The sequence below is a fragment of the Manis javanica genome, chromosome 7 (genome assembly GCF_040802235.1).
Source record: "Manis javanica isolate MJ-LG chromosome 7, MJ_LKY, whole genome shotgun sequence".
In the NCBI taxonomy this organism is placed as follows: Eukaryota; Metazoa; Chordata; class Mammalia; order Pholidota; family Manidae; genus Manis; species Manis javanica.
The window spans coordinates 55,308,132-55,334,716 of record NC_133162.1 but is presented as its reverse complement, the minus strand read 5'-3'; the positions used below and the strand labels follow the sequence as shown (position 1 = coordinate 55,334,716).

Genomic DNA, 26,585 nt, shown 5'->3' with positions numbered 1-26,585 from the left:
TATTAATCTGTTTCATGGAACAATGACATTTTACTAAGCAGGAACGCAGTGTCTTCCCTTTTCAAACAGATAAAAGCACTGTATATTGTGAACTTCAAAGAGCATTTCCTCATTTCCAGGCATTCCCAGTTCTTTTATAGGTTAACAAATACTGAGACTAGACCTGACCCAGCATCATAAAATAGTGTAAGATTCTGCATGACAGATATCCCCTAGACATCTGTGTTTACAACTACCAGTCAGACACTTTCATAGATGGACAACTAGCAAATCTCTACCTCTCCCACACATACATTGCAAATAAGGAGCTCTGTGAATTTAAATAATCTACAACAATGGAAGTATTAATTGAATATAGCTCTTAAGTATTATATTCTTAGAGGATATATGAACAAAGAAAGCACCTGACCCAAAGAACATTATTTGTAAAGAATAAAAACAAAACTTCTTTGCAACAGAATTGGTAGTTTACCTGAGATTGTGCATTGACATTGGCTCCATTGGTAACCAAGACCTTGACCACCTCTGCTTGCCCAGCCAAAGACGCTATATGCAATGCTGTGTTTCCTTTCTATAAAGTGAAAAACAAGATACATCAACTCACCCATCTTTCTCCATTTCCACATTTTCCAAACATCAAATCCTTTTATGTTTTTAAGTTCCCCAAAGAAAACCACATTGATAAGTATCTCATGAGAAGCATGTCCTGATTCTTATTGAGGCCTGAAAACTCCTCAAATTTGTCAAGTGATATAAAAGGCATTGAACTGTGTGATACTGGCCTTTGTTGCTGCATCCACATTGGCTTCTCTTTGTAGCAGTTCAGAAACAACTTCTACATGGCCTTCTTTGGAAGCAAGATGGAGAGCGTTCAACCCATTCTGATGAAAAGTAAAGGGAAAGCTTTACTAATCAGGTTGAAAATAGAGCAATAAACAGCCTATCTAGGATTCTGCAGATAATATCCCACCAACAGTCACTTGCATGTGTGCAGTGCAGGAATTTGAATTAGGAATAAAAGTACTTGAAAAATCAGGTGGGTTGTTCTGCTATCATTACCTACTAAGTTTTAGGACTCATTAAAAGATGCATACCTCCATTTATAGATGCTTCTCTGACAAAGTAGAAAATAATTTGATAATTTAAGCTGGTGAAATTTAACAGAAAAAAAAAACTGGCAGTCCAGGAAAAGTCTTAGTAATATCTAACAAAAGATTTCATGAGTTTAAAGTCTGGATTTTAAAACTTTTAACTACAGAATTGAACAACGATAACCACAACTAACCTGATTGCAAATGTTGATGTCAACTCCATTTTTTATGTAGTCAAGAGCCTTTTCTAAATGTCCAGCTCGAGCTGCTCTTAAGTAACTTGCATTGGCATCAGACTGAAAGAAAAAAAGAAAAATGTTTTGATGATCAATGAAACTAATATGTAGTTTCTAACTACTCAGTTTATAGTCCAAACTGGAATGAAAGTAAAACTGAGATTTTAAAATTGAACTCTTGTATTTCTAACATGAAAATACTAATAAAAGGTCTTTGTAAAGTCACCAGGAAATGGAGAAACTCTTTAAAAGTTAGTTTTAAGTATACAAAATTACCCCTTATGTGATGTCATAACTGGTTCTGAACTGAAAGAGAGAATTTCCCAAAATGTTTTGGCACCCTAAGTCAACATACAATTTCCTAAGAGTAAAGAGAAATGCCACAACTTCCTGCTGGTTATATTATGAAAAGTTCACTCTTCTATTTTACCAGAAATGTAACGTCTACTGCATTCTTTTGTATTTAACTATCATGACCAATTTTTCAGTTAATAGCTTCACAAAAACATTTACTGTTGTTATGCTAGTTTAACAGGAATTCGTGGGTCATAATATTCTTTTAGATTTTCCTAAAAAACAGTTATGGGTTAGAACACAAACTGCATTTGAAAAGCATTTATAAATGTCCACACAGATTGTGAAGTGTGCTTTCCATATATTCCAGCTAAGGCCACAACCTTAGGGTCAACTGCAGGAGCAAATAAATGTATACACATAAATTTTAAAACAAGAAATACCAAATCTGTAATTCATTCACTGAAAGCTGACCTACTGCTAAACTCTAATGCCTACAGTTGCATAGTTGAAACCACCCCCTATTGAAATCTTTAATAGAAAGAAGAGAGATGAAAGACTGCAAAGTTAGGTCTGCACAATTTGTAAAGGAGGCTCACTCAGTTTAGAACAATACAGAAGCAGGTTTTCCTCAAAGGGCAGCCCAAAACATCTCTTCTCTAGTTGTAAGTGCAATCATGCAGGGTATGGCTTAAAAGAGGAAAGTGTCTTCTTTCAACCACTTTGCAAATACCTCCCTCAAAGCCCCTGTTCACATGCTCCCTCGTGTATAAGGCCTTCCTGACCTCCCAAGCAGAGATTAATTCCTTCACACTCCCAAAGCATTAATTCCATCCTTGAGCTCTCTCGGTATTTATTACACACATCACAGTTTCCATCTACCTGTCCTTCTTCCTCCCTAAATGATAAGCCCCTTAAGAACAAACAAACAGAAGCAGATTAAGGAGTAGGCCACTGGGAAGCTGCCAAGATGCCAGTCTTTGAGGAATGCTAATTCATCTCTGGACACGTAATTGAGAGGAAGGAAATCCCATCCCTCAGAAGGGTCTTTGGTTCTAGGGTGGGTCATTTTGGTTAAGAGCTGACTTGCTCAAACTCAAAGGAAAGAGCACTGCCTCTAGGGTCTCCACCCTCCCAGGCACTGCAATATGCCTCTCTGAAGGAATATTCCTTCCTCTAAACCAGGGCTTCTCAATCTCAGCTCTATCAGCATTCTGATCCTGCTAATTCTTTGATATGGGGAATGGTCCTGTTCAGTGTAAATATATGCCAGCATCCCTGGCTTCTACTAACTAGGTACCAGCAGTATCCCCCAATTTCTGACAACCAAAAATGTCTCCAGAATTGCCAAATTTCCCTTGGGGTGGGGGCAAAAGTTGAGAACCACTGCTCTAAATAAATAGCAAACCAATTCATTTAAAGATTGTAGGCTTGAGTAGGCATACATCTTTGGCCTGCCTGACTTGCCACATGCCTTGACCTAGCACAGGCAGTGACTACATTTATAACATTCACCTTTCTGTTTCCCCTGCAACTGGAAGCATCTTTAGCACACAGCAGGTACCTATAATTGTTCTATGAATGAATCAATAAATAAGTAAATCGTGTGGAAATTACTGTATTAATTAACATATTACCTGGAACAATAACAGGAAGTTTTATTAAGGACAACAGCTATTTAACTTGAGAATCGACTAAGATGCAAAGCTAAATACGACAGATCATAAACTAAGCCATTGAGTCAGGTATCTGGAAACATATGTAGGCATTGCTAAAATAAAATTGGGATTTGAGTCAAGCATGCAAATCATTTAATAGGTGCATAGGATTAAGTAAGAGGAGGAAAAGAGATACAGTTTAAAATCTAAGGACAAACTCATTTCCAGGAATTTAAAGAGAAATAAAGTCTTTATAGAGGTTTACTACTTTGAAAAGGTTAGTTTTTTATTTGGTTAGTACATTAGAAATAAATTAGCTGTGCAAGGATGGCTCATTGTACCATAAAACATCATCTTTGTGCCTGTGCAGTGACTTATCGGTGAGCTTGCCCAGAGGGGCTCTGATCTGCTTTGAACAAGTGACATCAGACTGACTGGATATTTCAACTGCCAGATATAATAACTGTGAGTTAAGGATCCCAAACTCTAACTTTGAGTACATAAAACAGCAGCTAAATAAGTTGAAAAAGAGGTGACATAATTCAAGGAAAGCCCCTGTATTGATTCCAGATCTGGAAAGGTGGAAATTTTATATACTGTTCATTTTCCTCCAAAATCTAATAATTTTTCCACCAGAAACTCTAAAACAAAACAGAATGTAAACAGTATAAACCAAATGTTCTATTACAGTGGTTCTCTATTTGGAGTTCAGATTCTTTTGAGGCATACAAAAATTGAGAATAAATTATTTTCCTTCAGCAACTGCACCCCAAATCTGCACAGACACATCAAATATGCTTATGCACACATAATTTGAGCACTATTTCATATGGCTCAGGAATGCAAAACCTGCTCATAGATTCATATCTAAGAACAGCTACTCTAATGGTAGAGCATTCTCTGGTGAATGCCTTCACTATATCTACTTCACCCAATTACCCTGGCATCAAATAATTCTCTGAGGTGGTTTATCACCTATTTTATCCAGTTTATCACCCAAGAACTTTAGAAGGAAGAGAAGGGGCAAAAACTTATTTTCTTCACTTTTCTCAGTGCTGTATTACATACTGACATGACTAATACAACAAGACATAGGTCACTTTATACCACAAAGAAAAGCAAGGGGGGAAAAGGGTGAGGAAAATACAAAGGAAAAGCAAGAAGAGGGGAATGAAGACTGCCTTGCAGAAAAACAGCTTAGGAAGTGAAGTTATTAATGACCACAGAAGAAGAACCAAGAAGTCCCTCCTTTTATTTTTCAACCACCTGCAAGAAACGCAGCCCCATCTTTCTTCCACAGACAGCTGCTGAGTACTGACCATGTGCTCGTTGTGAATATTGACACCTGGCTGGATGGAGGTGAACCAAACAGATGTGGTCTAATATAAGACTCACTAGCCTTTGTCTTAACTTTTACACTTTTTCAAATCATGTTGCATAAGTGGTAGGGTGAATAATGAAGTCTTCACTATTTGTTTTCAAATTCTGCCTAGAGAATCTATATGTTATTGTTTATTTCCTTAATATTAAATATGTATATATATATATAACATTTTGTATTAGGCTCCATATCAATGTGCTGCATTTCTTGGCTGTCTTTTCATCAAATACCTAGGGGCTACTCTTGCTACAGGCTACAGCCTGTTTTGTAAATCTTGAGCATTCTGTCTAAACAATGTCTTTTTAAAGCCAGCTGTAGGCAAATTACTAAGAAAGGGAATTAGGTCCCACAAAAAGCTGAGCTCTGCCCAGTGGAGAGTTATACAGAAGAGGTCACTGCCTCAGAAGCTGGTTGGCACAAAATTAAAGCATGTAGGTTGGCCAGTGTTTTTTTCCCCCTAGATGATCAAAATCTGAAGGAAGAATTTGGAAAATGAAGGTTTCTTTCATCACTATTTAATGTTTTGTCTACTTAGTCATTTTACTAGACAGGAAAGAAATATGAACCATGTGAAATAGCTTCAAGGGCACAGTCAAGCATTATTATGGATTAATCTAATAACTCAGCATTTCCACCTGTACTGGAATATGGATACTATGCAGCAGAAAGCAGTGATTAGAAAGAATCATTTCCTGAGTGCCATCCTCAGTAATAACTAATGCTTCATACCCCTGATCATATGTTAGACACTACTACAAGTACTTATATTAATAATATCAGTCACTTAATATAATATCTATTAATTGTGTAAGTCCTAAAATTAACCTTGTCCTTATAATATTTCCATGAAGCAGTTAAGGGGGTTGATAGTGCCCCCCCCCAAGAATTCAAGTCCTCTTGGGACCTTAGAACATAACCTTATTTGGAAATAAAACCTTTGTAGATATTAACTGAAGTCAAAGTGGATTAGAATGGGCCCTAAATCCAATGCATAATGTCTTTATAAAAGGATGAGAAGACATATAAATATCAAATCAGTATGTTATACACTTGAACCTAATGTTATATGTCAATCATATCTGAATTTGAAAAAAAAAGGGACACCTAGACACATGAGAGAGAATGTGTAAAGATGGAGGAAGAGAATGCAGTTACATTGCCACAAGACAAGGAATGTTGGGAGCCACCAGAAGGTGGAAGCAGAAAGGAAGAATGACCCCCTGGGCCCTCTGAAAGGAATGTGACACTGGGGACACCTTCATTTAGGACTTCTGGCCTCCAGACTCATGAGAGAATAAATTTCTATTGTTTTTAAGCCACACCACTTATGGCAGCCCTTGGAAAGTGATACATGTGAAGCACTATTGCAAGTTCTATTTCATAGATGAGGAAACTGAGCTACAGAAGGGATGAATGACTTTCCCAGGGACACATAGCTTGTGAGTGGCAGGGATATAAACCCAGACAGTCTGACTCCAGAGTCTAGGCTGTTAATCACTACTTTAAGAAAGGGTTCATTAAGTGTTTGTCCTATAGTTTATGCTCAGTAACTGTTGGTTCATTCATTCATTCATCTTCCATTGATCATTCCATCCATTTATTTACCCATTTGTCAATCTGCCAAACCACTGAATTAACCATTTATGTACTTTCAGATATATCCTTTCTGGGCCACAAGTCCTTCACTGAGTTTATTTCAAGGCTCACGATCAGGCTATAACAATGGATTTCCAGGAGAAATGCAGATTGAAGACAGTGAGTAACAGAGCTTTGCTCCATTGCTCCCAAGCCTCCGGAAACAATCTCTAGGGCCTATTCATACTTATCTACCAATTCCTTTATTTCATCTTCCTGACTATCTGGGAACCCCATGAAGGATAAGATGATCCTTCCTAAAAGCTGCAGGTTCCTTTTTCTGTCTACCAATATACTCAGGTGTTTCTTAAACATAAAAAAACAAATGAGAAAAAAACAAAACAAATGAGAACAAAACAACCACCTCCCATCTGCTCCCGGCTCCAACTTTTCTTCCACTTTTTAAACTAGCCCTGTTTGCAAATGATGATCTCTATTTTTCAGTGTACTGAACTGGTAAATTGGTCCGTATCCCAGTTATGCAACTGTAACCTTTGGCAAGTACCTTAACATGACATGCCTCAGTTTTCTCAGCTGTCAAATGGGCACAAAATAATATACTATTAGGATGATATTAAATAGTTCATTGAAGGTGCTTATCTGTGAGTGCACTGCAAGCAGTCAATAAATGTTTATTATTATTTTTAAAAATTACCTTGTAAAAAGTAAACATTTTGAAGGACTGGTTTAGGTTAGTCTCACTGCTTCTATATTCTTAATACTAATTCACGTTTGGGCCCCTGGTAATATGAATATGGCCTTTCTCACAAATGAGTAAAGCCTCCCTGTACAAAATCACTGATGACCCTCCACCAAACCCCATCACTTAATTCTGTCCCCTCCTAACGCTGCACTGTCTGATATCACTGATGACCTCTTTCTTGAAGACCCTTTCACTTCTCTCATCTGCTCACTCCTTTTTGTTCCATCACTGAAAAATGGGCCTTTCCCACTTTCAGACCTCACATTTCTTTCCTTCCTGTCCTCATTCCCAAAGTGACCGCACCACTACATATGTTTTCCACTACTCTCTCAGTCTGTCACTCTACAGCGCCAGTCCTACCTGTGTCCCACAACACGGCCACTTCTGCGTCCCACAATCCCCGCACCTCAACAGCGACAAAGAACATTTCCTGAGAACATGTAACGTGTCTGCCACTGCAACTAGGACTGGGATGTACTAATGCGAGGGATGTGAACAACAAATTCCCTTGTTTTTCTTATTTGGATTTAACATTTCCTAGCCACTCAGGCATTGGTGTGAACCTTTTTTCCTTTTATTGAGGAGTAAGTCATTATAATTATAGAACATTGCGTTAGCTTCATGTATACTACATGATTTGGTGTTTGTATATACTGCAAAGTGATCACCACACTAAGTCTAGTTAACCTCTGTTACATACACAGTCACAGATTTTTTTCATGTGATGAGAGGTGAGAGTCATGGATTACTTCTTTCATCTTCATTCTTTCCCTCAAACCATCCTCTGGAAAGTTACATGTATATATCCTATCAAATATCCTATCTCTGGGGGCTTTTAATAACTCCCATCTTTTTAAAAAGTATTTATTATAATGCATACAATATGTACAAAAGAGTACATAGAACATATATGAACAGTTTAAAGAAAAATCATAAAAGAAACACCCACACATCCAGTCAGCTCAAGAATGGAAGTTACAGGTAGCTCTGCAGACTGACAATGAGCCCTTCTTTGGAAAGCTGGTCAAGATCCTAACATCTTAGCTTCTCTTATAGCTGGAAATATGCTTAATCTTTAAAAAAAAGTTTCCCTCTATCTTACTGGCCCAGCTCAGGCCCTAGCCATGTTCTGAAAACCTCCAGGAGGTTGAAGTCAGCACACTGTCCCTGGCTGAGTATTGCAGAAGCACTGAGTACTGTTTAGGAACTCATGAGGGACCACTGAGGGTCCTGAGAAAATCAGGACCAGGACAACAGCTGCAATGTAGTGAGTGCCTGCTACACATAAGTCACGGCCCTCACTAAGAGGCCCTTTATGTATATTATTACATATTATTAGAAAGGCACTTGTGTTCCTTTCTTAAAAATTCAATCAGGATAGGAACCTTCATTATTCACTGGGTGTCATGGAAGTTAAATGGCTTGCTTGAGGTCACAGAGCTAATAAGCAAGCAGTAGGGGTGATCCCTATAACTGCTTGATAACAAGCCAAGGCTTTTTCCTCGACACCGGTGGAGCCCAAGGGTTCAAGAATACTGACAGGGAGAGTGAGGTTGATGAAGCAGAGTTCCATACGCTTGTCTTTGGTTTCACCCCAAAGAGATCTATTTTATCCATTTTTTTGTATTGATGTTTGATGACATACTTCATTTATAAAAAATGTCTGTTTTTAAACAGTAATAATCAATCAATTTCTATGGCATAGCCTCTGAGGCTCTTTAAATCCTGCCCCAACATACACTTTCAGCCTGAAGCAAAACACAAATGCTGATATTGAAGGCAATACAGACAACTTTTATTTCCCAAAGGCTTATTATTTCTTGACAGGCCCCATAATTTCCTGATACTGTGACTTCACCCAGTATATTCCTTTGCCAGTAATGCTCACCGCCACCTCTCGCTCCCCCTTCTCGTATCAAAAGATTCACCTACTCAATCCTACGTCCAGCTCAAATGTCATCCATCTCTGCTATATTCCCTGGTGAACACTAGACATGAGCCCTTCCCCCTCTGGACTCCTATGATACTTGGGTTGTTCTGCTTATGTGCCAGCTGTTCCATCAAGATGAACTGGCCTCTTTCAGGGTAGGTCCATGTCCTGTTCGGGGCTTAGTTCTATTGAACAGACTCTCAGTAAGCGCTGAACAAAGAAATGCTGAGCCTTTTGCTAGCTCAATGTTCTAACCATTCCTGAGAGAAGCCAAAACCTACACCAACTTAAATGGGAACAAGAAAACCTGCTTTGTATTTTCCCCAGTCTCTTCATTTCACCAAAGAAAGATGAGTGTCTAGTGACAGACTCAAGAGGTTCTTTCAAACCTCAAGAGAAGACAAAGGAGGGGCTCAGTGGGTCTGGGTTTATTTCGGTTTTCTAATTCACCTTGGGCACACTGCCTGATTTCTGTTACACCTACTAGGATCACCTATAGAGCACACACTTGCTTTAGTGGTAACTATCAAAGAGAATAAGCAGGTATGGCCTGCATTCTGTTGCATTTAATGAGCCATAAGGCACTTAAGAGCCCTGCTATCTAATACTATGTCAACATAACTAATAATTATTGAACACTTCTAATATGAGGCATTTTCCCATAGATTGCCACAAACTCACTTTCACAGATCTGAGAAGTCTATTTTATTACCATCTGCATCTTACAGATCAGAAAAGTCAGGTTCTGTAACTTGCCCAAGGGCATTTTCCTAGAAACTGGCAGAGCCAGGATTAGAATTCATATCGGTTTTAGACCTCTACCCCTAATCCCCACTCTCTAAAGCCTCCCTTGGCTAAATGTTCCACTTAACACATAAAGTCACATAAAGGAAGAAAAATGACTTGTATTTGTTGAGTAAAGAAGGAAAGAAACAGCAGCAACATTTGTTTAGAGTCACCAGAATGGCAGGTAGCTTGCTAGTACTTTACACACACCACTGGATATGGTCACTGCTCTTTAACCAATCTCTCCCCTCACTCACCACTGCTGACAGGATGATGACCAAATGCAGACGATGTTTTCCCAGCATTCCTACACCCACCTGCTCCTGCTAGCAGTCAGCCGAGCTTTTGCCCTGACATAGTCATGCCAGTGGTTTAGGTTGTTGTGATTACACACTTTAGGTATCATTTAAACTCTGAAATGGCACATAGAGAAAGGGTACTGTTTTGCAAACTAAATTAAATGCTTTGGAAAGACCTGTTAAAGAAGTTCCTAAAAATGTTGCTGCTGAATCAGAAAAGGATGAGATGACTAGAAAGGACTAAAAATCAGAAAAATCCAGAACAATTCTATACTCAGAATACGTCATGATTACTTTCTAACTTTCCTTTAAAGATACTGAAACTAGAACTCTCAGAAAAAAGCATTTATGGTGTGGAACGACAAAAATCACAGTAAGAGGAATCCACACTCAGAGAAAAGGTCTCATCTTTACATTCCTTGTTTGGCAAATGGATGCACATTTATGTGACTTAAGGTAAAACTCAGATATTTAATGAATTTATGTCCCTATTATGACTCCTGGCTGTTAACCATTTAAAAAATTAATGAATTGATGATATAAATTTTGCTATATAAAAGATTTTCTATTAACCATGCTTTCTACTTTTTAAGAAGTTAATTTAAAGAAGATTCTAAGACACCTCAAATAAAGCTTCTAATAAAAGTCTCCAAAAGCATTATCTGTGTAGCCCAAAAGAACACACCACATGGCCCGGTTTTCAGGTCACAGTTCATAAAATATGGCCCCGGAAGAGCACTGATTTTCCAACTTTGCATCAGATGTACTAATGTAATTGTGAAAGGTCAGCCGAGCTTTTGCCATGACATAGTCATGCCAGTGGTTCAGGTTGTTGTGATTACGCACTTTAATTAGGTATCATTTAAACTCTAAAATGGCACATAGAGAAAGGGTACTGTTTTCTCTGTGTGAGAACCAAGGTATCTCTGCTGATATATCCAGAAAGCAAATAAATCTGTGCTCTTAGATCTACATTCTTCACTTCACTGTGGGGTGTGCTGAAGATGAAATCACAAGTCTGGGTCTTGAAGTAATAAATATCTTTTCTAACTATTAAATTAAAACAAATCTTCCAAACAGATGTTACATTATGTATTCCATCACCAGGATTATAGCTTCACTATTTAGCCCCTAAGCAGCAGTGCGCTCCTGGCCTCGACTCTGAGCATGCAGTTATGGCTTTCAATGAATGACTTTATCACCTAGCTGTGCAGACTGGAGCCAGCATGAGGGATGAGAATTCATAGTACAAGAACCCCTGGCATGGCAAAGCCCATAGGTGCTCAGTGAGAAAAGTCATTTCTGCATCCTGGATACAGCTGAGGAAACGGCTAAGAGGAAGAGGCAGGACTTAAAGAAGGGACTTGGTCAGTGGAAAGAAGAGAGAAGGGAAAGTGTGGCAGAGACGTAGAAATGGAAAGTGTTGAGGAACGGCAAAGATAATCTCCACTGGAAAAGAGAACCCAGGGGCAGTGGGGGGTGGGGGTGGGGGGGAGGAGGCAGAAAGGGTTAGTAATGGAGAGGACCACAGAAGGTTTGGAATGGCAGGTTAATCTGATTTAACTTCATCATAAGGATACCAGGAGACAGTGAGGGTTTCGAGGAGTGGGAAAAAATCATTAACCTATATTTTAGGCCAATTAATTGACAGCAGATTTATGTGGAGAAAATGGAAACAAAAAGATCTGGAAGTCAATGGTTGTCAATCCGCTATGTCTCAAGGATCTCCAGGGCAAGATTAAAAAAGAAAAAAAAGACAAACACCCAGGCCCCAGCCTCAGAGAGATTCAGTGAGTCTGAGATGGAACATTTGGGTGAACACAACTCAAGCGATGCTAGTGTGCATGTCAGGGCTGAGAGCCACTGAATTAGGTGAACCACCTCTTCCCACTTTCTCTTACTCTTCCATGACCCCGCTTTTTAAAGAAAACTCTTATAGCCAGAAACTAAAGATATGAGGCTTTTCTTGGTAATACCAGGCAGTATTTTTTAGGGAAGTAGAACAGATTTATAAATTATTCTCCATCAGGAAGGGGACTTACATTTATAGGAGCCTCCTTATCAAAATCCCAAAGTCCTCTATGACATTGCTCCTTAATTAGTGATTTCAAACAAAGTTTTAAAAATATAAATGGAGCTTCTTTGCAGAACTTCTCAAAATCCAAGACTGTTGTGGTTATCTGGAATAAAACAATTTTCAATAAAAAAGTCAAGTGACATTAGAGTCACATTCTTCTCAGTTTAGGCTTTGAGATAGGACATGGGGCCAAGTGCTGCCCAAGCCTATGAGGGGGTAAACAGCGACAAAGGAGGGATGTTTTTTCCCACCAGAATCATTGCTTATACCCTGGGACATGGCTATTTAGACAGTGCCAGCTCAGTGTTTCCAGATATTTTTGAGTAAGATATTACGTGCCGCTATTTTATAGATGTCTTGCACAGTGATCTAACTTCTGACCAATTTCAAAAGAATGAGACCAACTGCACAACCTAAACAACTGTGACATTCATGCAACAATCTGCCTCCTGTCAATAAAAACCTCAGATCTTTAAGGGACTGGGCTTTTCTCTTTTGCATTTCCTCAAAGGCAGATTGGGTCTTTATTTTAGTAAATAAATCACTTTATTTTGTGTGTGTGTGTGTGTGTGTGCATCTTTAGCATAGCAAGTACTTGAAAATACTTGAACCCTTTTAGTGAGAAAAGATCTTGAATTAAAAAGATTCCATTCTTTTCTTATTTGCTACATAGTTATTGGAAAGAAACCAGTGTTTCCCCATCTATAAACCAGTAAGAGAAGGAGAAGAGGCAGGTGGGGACTTAACCAGTAAGAAAAATGCTTCTCTGCTGTCTTTATCTGTAATCATCACTGTCAAAACCACTCCAAGTACAAGGGGCTGCCTCCACAGATTCTTTCCAGTTGCAACAAGGCTGCCTTTGTTTGTAAGGACTTTGTTTGGAAGTAACCTCGGTTCATCCCTGAAAATGAGGTCACCGTCCCCTAACACATGTTAGGCATGGTTCGAAACTGTGCCCTGGGACTTGCACCAGAAGGCGCCTGCTGTTGCACATTTCAAACCTGCCAGAGTCTGCACAGTGGACCCTCTAGAGCTGAAGGCAAAACAACATTCCCATTTTTATCTTCAAGTAGAGGAGAGCGGGAATCCATTAAAAAAATAAACAGTGCTGGCAGGCCTTTGTTTTATTAAAGGCATTGTTTTTAAGAGATTTACCTTGTCATGCTGATAAAACCCACTGTCATCAAGTCGGTCTACTATGATCTGGTTTGCATCAAAAGGAAGATCCAGAATCCAGGCCCCTTGCAATGTCTTCCCTCACCCAGAATTCAGAGCCCCCCAAACTCTACTGAAGACTGGTTGGAAATAAAAATAAATAGAAGAAAGATGCCCATCCCATCCCATCCCATCCCATCCCATCCCAAGAAAGTGCATGTCGGGTGTTAGTGGTGAGTAGGTATGTCCAATATTCCTCAAAGTTGATTCTGTTCAGCTCCACAACAGGATTTGAGTTTGTCTGAAATTTTCTGAAAACATACAGTTTGATTTTAAAGAACCAGTTTTACCTGCTTCTCGGGAAAATAAAACCATATGTATCAGGGCAGAAGAGTTTTGTATGTCTTAATGATATGAAGTCAATATAGGCATCTTTTGTTTTGATTCGTATTAGCATGGGGCAGAATTTCAAATCATTTTGATTTAAATTTTAAGAGCTTTGCTGACACCATAGACATTTCAGGGTATCTTAGTGTGTCTTGGACACAGCTTATGTCCTGACACTATCACATGTTAGTTAGAAAGTTGTAAATGATACTAGAAACTGAGGGACTACAGTGATTTGAATAAATGACAGGTGAGCTCCTCCCTCCCTAAAAACTCCGTTATTGCGCAAGGGCAGAGTACTTTTACAGCTAATGGTAAATGGTTTGCTTCCCAACTTAGCAAAAATGGAAAATGGTTAATAATAGTTCTGTTGCAGCCAGGGTGCCTAAAAGGCTGTACAAAGAGGTGTAGCTCTTTATCCAAAATATTTTTCAAGTTTAAAATGAAAACAAAATGAACTCTTTATTCCATTCGAGGACATTTCAGGACAGGGTGTGTTTGTGAAATTGTGCAACAAGGACATGCTGACCTCAAAATTCATCTAGTATTTATCTTCGCTTATTCTGAAACATAAAGACCCAAATAAGTAAGCCTGGAAAGTAGTCATAGATGGAGCCACCATTTCTAAGCCACTTGTTTAGCAAGTGTATTCATTACCAGGCATGTCTGAAACCTCTGCTGTGTTCAGACATGTTTCTGGTTATCTCTTGGGACAAAGACACATGAAAGAAATGGTAATACACCACTTTGGGAAAAAAACAAGTCTCTCTGCAGCCCACTCTGTGCTCAGCAATTCAGAACATATGACAGTCCTGGAGAATTTTCTATTATTTTTTTCTATCTTAATCCACAAGATGGTATATTAATAATGAGGAAGATTTAGTGTTTTTGGAAGTTTTAATCATCCTTATTTCAGGGAACTAGTTTCCCCATTGAGTTAAGACAAGAATGCAAACAAAGTAACATAGCAGTGAACGTTGGTTTGTAAGGTATACATTTCGTGGATGACGGCCTCTCCAAAACAAGAAAGCTTTTTTCCTTTTGTTAGGTAGAAGGGGCGAGTGCTGAACAAAAAAATGTAGAGCCACTGGGGTCCTAAACTACCTCATTATCAATCATTCCTTTCTCTTCTTCTGCTGTGCTCCGTCTAATTCATCTGTCTCCATTATTTCCCACTGTGTTTTAAGATATTCTCTTTTGCTCTCCCATGAGCAAGTCTGTCTATAAAATACTTGATGAACGTTCCGGACTACATTATTTGCCTGAGGAAGCAGCTTATCCTAAGCCATCAGGTTCTCCCACCCCTGGAAAGATCACCCACATATGCCTCATCGCACCTTCATTTACATTGTGTTAGAGCATGAGACTCATTTATATACAAGCCCTAGGCTTACCTCAACAGTATGTACTAAATAATCCCAGGATACATAGCCTTGAACTAGTAAACTGGTAAATAGTCAAATCTTAAGTCTTAATAAAAAGCTTTGCTTTGTATTAACAAAAAATGTACATTTCTTTTTTTGCACATTTTTTGAGGCAGGTAAATTGTATAAACAGTAAGCAAAGACAGGTATGATTTGCTTAACTAGTTAGGAAATTGCTGAAAATAGAATATGGGATTCCTGAATTTAATGTTTTTCCCATTACCTCATGTTACAAGAACAAGAACGGATTAGTCCACAATGTTAGGGTTTGAACTAGAAAAAGGAGTTTGATGAAGATTTCCATGACAGACTCCTAAGATGGTTGGGATCTCCAGAGACAACTGGTCCAACCTCTTTCCCCAGACTACCACCCATGTTGTGACTCTACATAGCTACCCATGGATCCTGTGTGTCATAATGCATCTAAACCCTGTGACCCATGCCTCACAGGTGAAGAAGGCTAAAAATGACAGTTTTGTCTCTTTAGACATCAAATAAAGTGACTCTGAGATTCCAGTGGGATAGTATTACACAGTCAAAATTTGGGAGCCTGTGGGCACCTTTGTTTATAAAACAAATACCAGGTTGTTGCATAGCTTGGTTAAACAACAAATTGTACAATCCCTTAGAAATGGACCTTGTAATACTAAGATCTTGCTATTTATAACTTAGGAAATATATATACCACAGTTACTTCTAGCATTATATGCATGGTAGATTATGTAAAACACATCAGCCATTTGGGATTTTTCCATTTATTTGGTATGTTATGAATCAGAACAAGAATGTCAGGGCTTCATGCCTAAAGATCCTTATTATGTAGGAGGTATTGGCATGAGTCCTAAAATATTTAATCCAGGGAACTATTCACATCTTAAATATAGCAACTGAAAACAGTGATAAGCTAAAATTGTTCTAGGTATCAGGAGAAAAGAGAGTATTTACTTGAGTAGATGAACACTTCCCCAACAGTTTTTTTTTTTAAGATCAGGAAATAAATAGTTCTTAATGTGGACAGACTTAATACTGCAAACATATCTATTTTCTTCCAGTGAATAAATATACTTCATCTGGTGGGGATGAGCCAGGAAATCACAGTATGCTGGACTTAGCTTCCTGGTCAGATAGAGGCCTGGGGCTGAAAGCCCAGAGGAACTGAAGGGTGAGGCCCACAGCACCAGAGGGAGAGGAGGTGGTAGCTGGCGAGAGGAAGGGTTCTTGAATTTATCATCCTAAAATGTGTGCCAGCTGGTGCTGCTGGGGCCTGGCTGTATATGAAACTATCTGCCTTTCTTGGGGGGGTGTGGGGAGGGTGATTTCATACTGACTCTTTTTAAAACCAATAAACCAAAGTGCTATAGCTCTTTCAAAGTGCTAAAGCTATAGCTTTTTCATTTTTATTTCTGTCTATTATCAACAAAGGGATCTTAGGGGACCTTGGTGAAAAAAATATATAGCTAAACGAGTCATTTGAATGAATAAAAAATGTATTTTAAAATAAGGTTAGGTCACTGGGAAAGTCAGAGACAGACAGGCATACAGATAGACTGACTGGGGAATCTTAAATAATCTTCAAGTGACATTTAATTTTTCGAGGGCAAGATTTGTAATTAAAAGATTTAACATTTTTACACTGAATGCAATAAAATGGAAGAGAGAAAGAGCAAATAGTGCCCAGATGTGGGAGAGGTCATTTAAAAAGTACAATGAAAATATCCAGTAAAGATAAAGAAGGATGTTATTTTTTATTACCTAATGTGAAACATTTAACAGCAGACTTTATACTGAAGTTAAGGTAACCATCAGAATGCACAGTTTTAAGCAGTTACAGCATGGTGGTAACTTTGAAATGTTCAGCTCAATTACAGTGTAACAACTAAGACCATGAGCATATTGAGAGTGAACACTCAGATGTAAGAAGCTGCCCTTCATGTATGAACATAAGTGCTAACTCAGGGTTAGCATGTCATATGTGTTTTTTTAAATGTACAGAGTAAGTGATGAATCAGTTTCTATCTATCAGCAGGACAATATATTTGACAATTGCAGAGTTCAGACTATGGAGCCAAAATGCTTCAGAAGTTCAAAACCTGGCTCTACAATTTACAAACCATGTGACTTTGGACAAGACACTTAAACACACTGTAGCTCAGTTTCCTCTTCTGTAAAATGAGAATAGCAGTACAATTTAACTTGTAGGGCCTTTGATAAGATTAAGGGGAGATAATATATACAAAGCAGTTAAAAATGGCCTAGCACATAGTCGGCCCTCAATTATCACTTAAAAATATTTTTTATTTTTATTTTTAGCTTGCTTGGCTAAGGTATGACTGTGTGGCACATAACTGGTCACACCGGGACTGAACTCATGAATTTGACTTTGACCGATGTTTTCAGCAACTACACTAAGCATACAGACCAGGCCAGAGAATGTTCACATTGCATTCTGTCTAGAATAGTGGTTCTCGAACTTGTTTGCTTATACTCTTAAGTATTACTGAGGATCCCCAAAGAGCTTTTGATTACGAGAGTTATAATTATTCCTACTTACCATTTAGAAGATAAAGCTGAGAATTAAACAAATATTTGTTTTAAGATAATAAAGCACTCATTACATGGTAACATAAAGTATGTATCTTATGAAAAATGAATTTTCAAAAACAAACAGTAATGGTGAGAAGACTGGTATTGTTTTACAGTTTCGCAAATCTCTTCAATGTCTGACAACAGAAGACAAATTCTCACATCTACTTTTGCATCTAGTCTTTGGCCATGTGTTGTTTTGGCTGAAGTATGTGAAGGAAATTCAGCCTCAAATAGATAATGTAGTTAAAAAAAGAAGGATCTCATAGGGACTCTGGAAAGGCCTCAGGGACATCCATGGGTTCTTGGGCCACACTTTGAGAGTGGCTGGTCCACAGCAAAGGTGTCAAAGACATATTTTATGGTACCAAGGCCTACCACCTTGTACCAGAATAATTTAGGCAGAGTCAAGACTGAATAGGATGACAAAGTATGAATAAGTCCACTGCTGTTATTTTTGCAAAGTAAAGACCAGGATCATTCTAGTCACCATCTGGTTATTGTCTTTTCGCTTCCTTGCTTCAGTCCTCTTCCTAGATAGGATCTTTCCCATTTGCCATATCCACACACTCCAAACCCTTTGACTCTACCACACTTTTCCAGTGGATAATTCTGTCTTCAGAATGTTAACTTAATGTTCTTGGAAATGACATGTGAGAAATAAACAACACATCCCATTGCAAGTGGTGCCTCCGTATCAGAAAGATAGCATGGAAATTCTTTACAGACAACTTGTCACTGTTGTGTAAACACAACTATAGATACAAATCCTGTATTCTGGGAAATTTCTAGGCTGGAAATAAGTCTCATTTTGGTCACTAAAATGGACTATTAACTCATACAGTTTTTCCTGTTTAAAGTATTTTAAAATAGTATCTATTATAAGACTAAACAGTGGCTAGAAGCGCAAACATTATTTTAAACCTGATCCACTAACCAGTTTTGGCTACTTTTCAGCTATATAAGCAATACCAATTTCATTCAGACGAGATGCTATGCTCTTCAAAGATGAGGATTTGTTAAATTAAATTCTAACACGTGTATTCATGAGTGCTTAATATGTGCCAGACTCTGGGAATCAAAACATGAATAAGGTACATCAGTATTTAAAAAGCTATAGTACTCAAAGTATAGTTTATCTTACTGATGCAAGTCTTTTCAAAATATATCAGAATTATCACTGAATTACAGAAACATGTAAATCAATAATATTAGAATGATGCTGAGTTAGAACACCATATATTCAAGAATTAAAGACTAAATAACACTGATGCATATCCAGATTTTACAGGGTAATTTTTAACATTATTGAGTTTTTCTACTTTTTAATTTGGTCACATCACTCATCACTCAACCAAAGAAAAATGGAATTAACTTCCCAACATTAGTCTCTGGAAATGATTATCTATCTTGAATACCTATGCAGATCTTTCATATAAGAGGAAAAAGGGACACCTAAAATTAAAGAATTAAATTCTTTATAGATTTTTGTGCTTAAGAAATAATTAATAAGTAACTATAGATATGTGCCTAATATTCTCTGAAATCTTGTTATGTAACCTAATAATAAATTTATCAGTAATTTAATTAGAAGACGTAGTTTAATTTTTAGTATGAGCTTCTGCAATATATTCTGCGGACCATAGCAAAAAATACATATAGCAAATACATATTTATATTAGGATTAAGAGCTGGCAAATATATTTTTATCTTGTGACTAAATATGCCTTAACATTACAAAGATAATGACTGTTCAAAAAGACATGACACTTGTATTTTAAGTTCCTTCTGTCTTTTATTTATCACTTCAACTTGATTTTTGTCCAAATTTATAACTGAGAGGTGGTAGTATCTGTGTATTTTCATCAGAAAACAAATGTAATTGATAAGTAAATATATTTACTACATAATTAAAAGTTTCCATTTCAAAACAAGAAACTGTATAGATAGTCTCAGCAGCAAAAAGATATGTCTTGTAATTCTTTTTTTTGAGTTTGACTATATAAATTTTCCCACTTGCCCTAAGGTGAAAATCATCAACACTGAAATTAGGGATCCTTTTAACAGATGAATTAGGTACTTATTAATGGATTATTGAAAACCAGATATATAAAATAGAACACATCTGAGTTAAAAGATAGAAAATGAAATAATACCAAGAATTTCTGTCTGATATTACAGAGTTCTTTTATAGGATTTAAGAAAAAAACAGCTACTGAAAGATCTTATTAAGCTGACTCTAAAATGCACATTAAAATTGTACTAAATCTGAGCACTGTTCAATATTAGAGTTCAAGTCTTTATGAGCATTATTTAAAAGTTTAAGACTTAATTTTTCATAATTTATGGCAAAACTAGTTCTTCCATAAACCCTTATTAGTGACCCATGAAAGTCTCTAAACTTGGCAAAAGCACACACACATCTACCTTTCTAAAAGGTTTGTGCCATGATTGTTTCACAAGGACAAGTTGTAAAATCAAAGATTCTCCCAAAACACAGACCAAGCCATCCTGTAGAAAATCTCTAAACAATACTATAGAAACAACAAGCCAAACAGAAATAGAAGAAGGTATTAATGATCATTTGTGAAAATGTAATTATCTACTATACCCTCTTTGCAAGGATTTTATCCATAGTTCAGCTCATGCAGATAAACTGTTCAGTCTTCCATTCAAGCCACAGATGAAACCAGGAGATGAATAATTCTTATTATTCCATTCTTATTAAATTATTCCAATTCTTATTAAACCCAGTACAGTAATTGTATCTGCTACTCTATGTGATGGGACTTCTGTGTGACCTGTACTGGGTCAGTACCCTTCCAGAGTCACTGCTTAGGGCAGGATGCCTTCAAATTCAGGCTGTCATTTTATTACACGTTTTTTAAACAGCATGCCCACCAAACTAGTAAACACTGCACATATGGGCTGAGATCAAATGTTTTCACCATTTAGTTGATATATTCTGACATGAGGCAGAAACAAGATGGTCTGCTTTCTGAGCTTCCTTTTGGATCTCAGATCTTTTTTTAAAAAAATTAACTCAGTTCATAAAAGGCCAAAGTTTTTCAAGTACATTCTCTAAGATTTATTATATTTCCACTTTGCTCAGAACTTCCTAGTAATTAGTGTTTCTCAAGGCTAAATCTCACTAGGTAATGAGTGAGTGTCATTATGATGATATATATGTGAAGTTTTCAGTTTCACAACTACCAGAATAGAATGTATGTTGGAAATTCAACCTTTAATACAGTTCCTAAATGTTGATGGCTGAGTTGATTATTTTTAGAGTGATGTAACCTGATTTTTAGGACTTATATGCCAATATGCTTATTACTAGAAAATTACAATTAATGCTTGGAATGCATGAACAATACTTATATCTTATTATGAATCTCAGTTCAATCTGAAAAAGCCTTTCTCTGAGGCACACAGAATGTTTGCAAAGTCTCACTCAGATTACATTCTCATAAATGTCTACACTAGCATATAGCAACATTCCATAAAGTTCATGAAATAATACTCTTTGATAAAAGATTAACCTATTTCTAAGAACACAAAAATTAAAACTGATTCCATTTAAAGTGAAGTTCAAAATTGTGAGAGTTCTCCAAATTGCCTTCTGTAACACTATGAAATGACAGCTCTTTTCCCAAAACCATTAGCATGTTTGTCTACCTGTTTGAAATAGCACTAAATAAATGTAGAAGACATTTTATTTCAAATGTCTTCTAGTCATTATGACCATTTCATACAAAGCGTTCATCTTATACTCAAGATTTAATATAGTAATAGAAAATACTACTCCCTTTAATTCCTAGTACACATGTGTTCACAGATAAACTGCTACTAATTGAAAAGACACTGGTAGAAACAAGAGATCACATGAAATGTTGAACTATGCCATTATTGAAATAATATTTTATGAAACCCTCAGAATCAAAATACTTCAAAATTTTATAAACATAAAGCAAATACTTACCTCCTTTTCCCATACAGTATCCCTTAAGGGGAAAATAGCTTACTATGCTAATTCCTTCAAATGATTAAATGAGATGACATAGTTATATTTATGTACAATTCTACTGAAACAAATAAAATTAACTTTTAACATCCAATTACATCCCCCATCTACTATTTACATGAGTTTCAAAAATGAATTTTAACTCTATGATGTTTTCTCCCCCAACTATAACATTTCACATTCCCTTTGTGATTAATAAACCAGAAAAGGCTGAGTTTTAGAACCCCTCAGATTTCCCTTGAGAAAAGTGTGAACATTCAAATATTCTTACATTCTTGGGTCCACTGGGCCCTTCCTGCACACCAAATTGCCCACTATCTTTTTGCATTTCATTAAGCATCCTCTTAAAGCAGACCTAAGCCGAGTACACTCCAAATTACATCAGAGGCCAAACGTACCTAGAGTCCAGATCCGAGCAAAATACAGAAAGGATAGCCCACTATCCTACACACACTGAACTCAGGAAATCCATGGTACAGAAAGACTAGCTTCCCTCCTATCTGGCAACACACACTTTGTGAAAGGAAAAATTATTCAGCCAAAACAACACTCCTATAAGAAAATGCATTTCATTCAGTAACTAAACGCTTACTTGTTCTGGGAAGCTTTCTCCCTCTTCCACTGCCATTCTCTGGGGCCAAGTATGAAACCTGATAACTCAATTAGTTAACACTTTGGACAGAGCATTGAGTCTAAAAATATCTGCCTTGGGAAACGTAAATGTTTCCCCAACCTCCTAGGAACAGGATAGGAACTGGTCAGAATTTTCTTAACTTTTGAAGCAGAGGGTGGGTGGGGGGCAGAGTATGGAAGGTGTCTGGGTCCTTACAAATAACACAGTACCTCCCAGAACTCCCCACAGACTTACCATATTTGTGGTCTCCAGTCAGGCTCTGTGTATTTAGTCATGATATGTGAATACCGAAAATAGCAGAGCAATCAGCTGGGAGTGAACCCTGGCTGTGTGGAATCGCTCATGAAACCAGCTTTTGTCCTTCTGCTTATCAGCACTTTCCTCCGTAAGCAGAGCTACTGTGACTCCTTCCAAAGACAATGCCACCATTTTCTCCTCTGTCTCTGGAATTCAGTCAGGCCTGCTCTTCACTATTGGGCTTCTCAAACTTTGAATTTCTTTTGCTATGCTAGCTCTACTACTGGATATATGTATGCATATGCATGTGTACACACACACACACACACAGTGAAAGCATACATATTGTACTGCCAAGGGGAGTTATCTTACAAACCTAATTTCCTTCCATCTGAGAAATACAATCAATGAGTTCTGTAAAAATACAGTATGATACAAAGCTCGTGTACAACCAGGAAAAAAAAACAAATGAATTCACTGAATGCTTCTGGTTATTATTTTTCAATTTAGGGTATTTTTTTGAATTGTGTTTTTTAACTAGCTGATTGTAGTTTTACAGATTTGGGGTACATAATATACTTAAGCAACTTTTTACTATTCTTATACTTGAACTCAAAGTCAAAGCCCTAAAGCACCTATCAGCATAAGAACTTACATTTATGTTTTATTTATAACAGTTCTAGTCAACAGCTCCCTTGAACCTGTAAGGTTTGAAAGAAAGTGTCCGCAGTGGCTGAATTCAACTTTAGGAAGGCCAATCTCTATTCATTCAACATATATTTACTGAGAGCCTAACGGTCATCTAAGGTGCTAGGGTGGGATGGGCAGAAAAAGAGCAAGAACAAAATAGAGAAAATCCCTACCTTAATGAAGCTTATATATCAGCAGGGATGGGGCTGACAGACATAAGCAATGAATATAAAAAGTTACTGAATACCAACAATTAGGATAACTGCTGTGGGAAAAATAGATAAGGGAGTGGGTAGGTAAGCTTAATATTAATAATGCTAAAATAACAATAATATATACAGGGTAGGATTTTATACTAATATTATGTTGAGCCACATGAAACTGCCATTTTATAGGTCAAATCCATGTGTGTGTCAGGAATTTCATATGGTTCAATTTAATAATAATACAATCATAGCCATTGCCATTATTATTATTTAATAGTTACTAAGCACTCTGCATGCAAGGCACTATATTAATTTCTTGCATATGTTCTTTTAGTCATCATAGCTATGTTATGAAGCAATCATTCTTTCTACATTTGTGAGAAACAAACTAGAGCTCAGAAAGTTTAAGTAACTGGCCAAAGTAACCAGCTAGTTAAGTAGCTGGGACTTGAATCTGTCTCATTCTAAAGGCAAGGTCACACCTGGTCTATCAGAACACTGGGTGCCTGGAAGTGCAGGCCTGTGGATCTGTCCTTCAGGTCCTATAGGGGGTCCTTAGCATCCACAGTGGAAATCAGAGAGTAAGATGTCCAGATCTGGGTAGGGCATCAAAGCTCCCTATCCAAATATTCTAAACTACTACTGAGTTATTCCCCTCTAGTCCAATCTTCTCTTCCCTAGCATAAATAATCCCAACTGATTCAACCTTTCTGTGGAGCTCTTCAGAGAAAAACACTCTATAATTATACTGAATAAAAAGAGTAATAATTCCCATAATTGTGTATTTCAACCCACCCTCTGGCCAGGACATTTTGTCTCCCAAGCTATCGTTGCTCATGTCACAGATACTGCAGCTGCAAAAGGAGAAGCAGGGACAGAAGTTAAGATCCCCAAATGGTAAGCATGGGCTGATGTGATGTGGGAGGCTGGTGTAGCCTGAACTGGGGCTCTGGCGGGTCTACTGAGAACACTAAATGCTCCATAGTGGGTTATGATGTTACCACCTTCTACCTCATTTTATGAGATCAATTGTGTCATATGTTAAGGAAACCCAATATTTAAAAACACACTTTTTTACACAAAAGATAAAGAGTACAGTAAATCACATAATCTCAAAGATCATTTTAAAGATGAAGAAATGGAAGAGCAGAGAGGTTCCATGAAGGTACACAACAATGATATGCTGGGCCTAGAATTCACAACAGGATTCCTTTAATAAGCATAAAGACTTAGGGTGTAATTTACAAAATGAGATTCAACTTGTGAACTAATACTGCTCAGTGAAGGACGTAATGCTCACAAAGAATGATGGTATGAGTGTCACTTCAGGTATTTATCATGTGGGGGCTCAGACTAAGGGACAGAAACTTGCATCAGGCAGTGTAAGAAGAGCCACCAGCTCAAAGCGAAGCCTGGTAACACTTTTCTGGATGGGTATTTTAAAACCGTGCAGCTTTGAATTTATGGCCTTTCCCGTCAATCCATATTCCCAACTAGGAGCCAAGAATCCAGTATCTGCTTATGTCAAGCCACCCTGAATCATGAGTCATTTGGCTGGGGCTGGCCAGTGAGCAGAGGATGAGGTCTGGCTGGTGTAGACCTTCCCTGTGTGTGAGATCCTCCATGCACTTTGCTGGCTCGGCCGGCAGGCTGTGAATGCTCACGCACTGTCTGCATCTTTGTGTCACCAACCTCTAACCAAATATTCAGAATGTACCCAGGAGATGTTCAGGAAGGTGGGATGGGGCAGAGAGGAACCAAGGGAGAGACTGGCGATATCTGCATATTTAGTGGATTTCAGGGATAATTCCAGTGTCAAAAACCATTTCAGGCAAGGGCAAGAGGATTTTTGTGAGTGCACCAGAAATTCCTAAAGTCTCATTTCTGCCTTAACCCTTTCAAGACCTAGAAGACAAATGCCTGGAGAGGTGGCCCCCTTCCTACTGTGTCCATTCTGAAAATGGGGAGCCCACAAACCAACTTCTTAATTATGAAGGTTTGTTTGTCATGAGTGTCACTGATACCTAGACCAGGAGGAGTCTTCCAACTATAATCCAAGAGCCATAACTGAGACATCACCTGTTTCTGTACAGCTCATGAATGAAAACAGACTTTTGCCTTTTTAAGTGGTTGAATTAATTTAAAAAAATAATAACATTCCAAACTAAGCACTCACTTCCATACAACCCAGACATTCCACTTTGGGTGTTTATCAAGAAAATTTTCCAAGAAAATTTAGAATACATACACTACGGTGGGCAGAATGGCCTTCACAGATATTCACACCCTAATCCCTGGAACCTGTGAAAATGCCAAGCGGGTGGGGGGCTCAGGGCTTGAGGGGGGTGGCTGAAGATGTAATTAAGGGAGACTACCCTGTATCAGACAGGTGGTCCAAATCCAATCATACAAGCCATTAAAAGCAGAGAACTCCCTCCAGCTGGGGGCAGAAGAGATGCAGCAGGAGAGAAGTCAGATTCTGAGCATTAAGAAAGGTTTAAAGTATCTTTGCCGCTTTGAGGTAGGTGGCCCTGTGCAAGGACCAGAGGGCAGAATCTAAGACAATAGGCTGGTGTGGGCTGGGAGCAAGCAAGGAAATGAGACCTCAAGGAAACAAATGCAAATGGCTCTCCCCACAGAGCCTGATGTCCAATACCTTGCTTTCAGCCTTATAAAACTAAGCAGAGGACCCAGTTGAGCCACGTTGTATCAAGACTTCTGACCTAAGTACCATGAGGAAATAAGTGGGTATTGTTTTAAGCACTAAAAAAAAGAATAATGACATTCCATGACATGTGGAGGTAATATGCAATTCAAATTTCAGTGTTCACAAACCAAATTTTACTAGAATATGTGGGAGACTGTATGGCACACAAATACTAAATTCTAAAATAGTTATGATCTGTCCTCAGAGAAAGTTTGCTAACCTCTAATCTAGAGCCAAGGGTTTGGAGGCTGTATCCCTATGACACATTTTTGAAAGGCAGTGATGTATCCCACTGTGGATAAAGTGAAGGTTCCTATGGTCAGGATTCTCACCGGGCCCTGGTCAGCTAGCTCACTACACACGTGGGCAATATGTTGCTATTGACTCTATAAAAAGAGCTCCATGCAGTGCTCAAAGTGACACAGTGGCACGGCTGCATGGCTGCAGG

The 26,585-nt window shown here is 37.9% G+C and overlaps 1 protein-coding gene across 7 annotated transcripts in view; it reads right to left on the bottom strand.

Annotated features, from left to right (window-relative positions):
- ANK3 (ankyrin 3) overlaps positions 1-26,585 on the bottom strand; it is a 661,312-nt gene that overhangs the window by 225,658 nt on the left and 409,069 nt on the right. For all 7 annotated transcript variants that reach the window (XM_073241006.1, XM_073241010.1, XM_073241011.1 and 4 more), the window contains 3 exons: positions 1,286-1,387; positions 783-881; positions 473-571 (listed from right to left, as the gene is read on the bottom strand). In XM_073241006.1, coding sequence (XP_073097107.1) covers positions 473-571; positions 783-881; positions 1,286-1,387 — 300 coding nt within the window. The remainder of the gene's footprint in view (positions 1-472; positions 572-782; positions 882-1,285; positions 1,388-26,585) is intronic.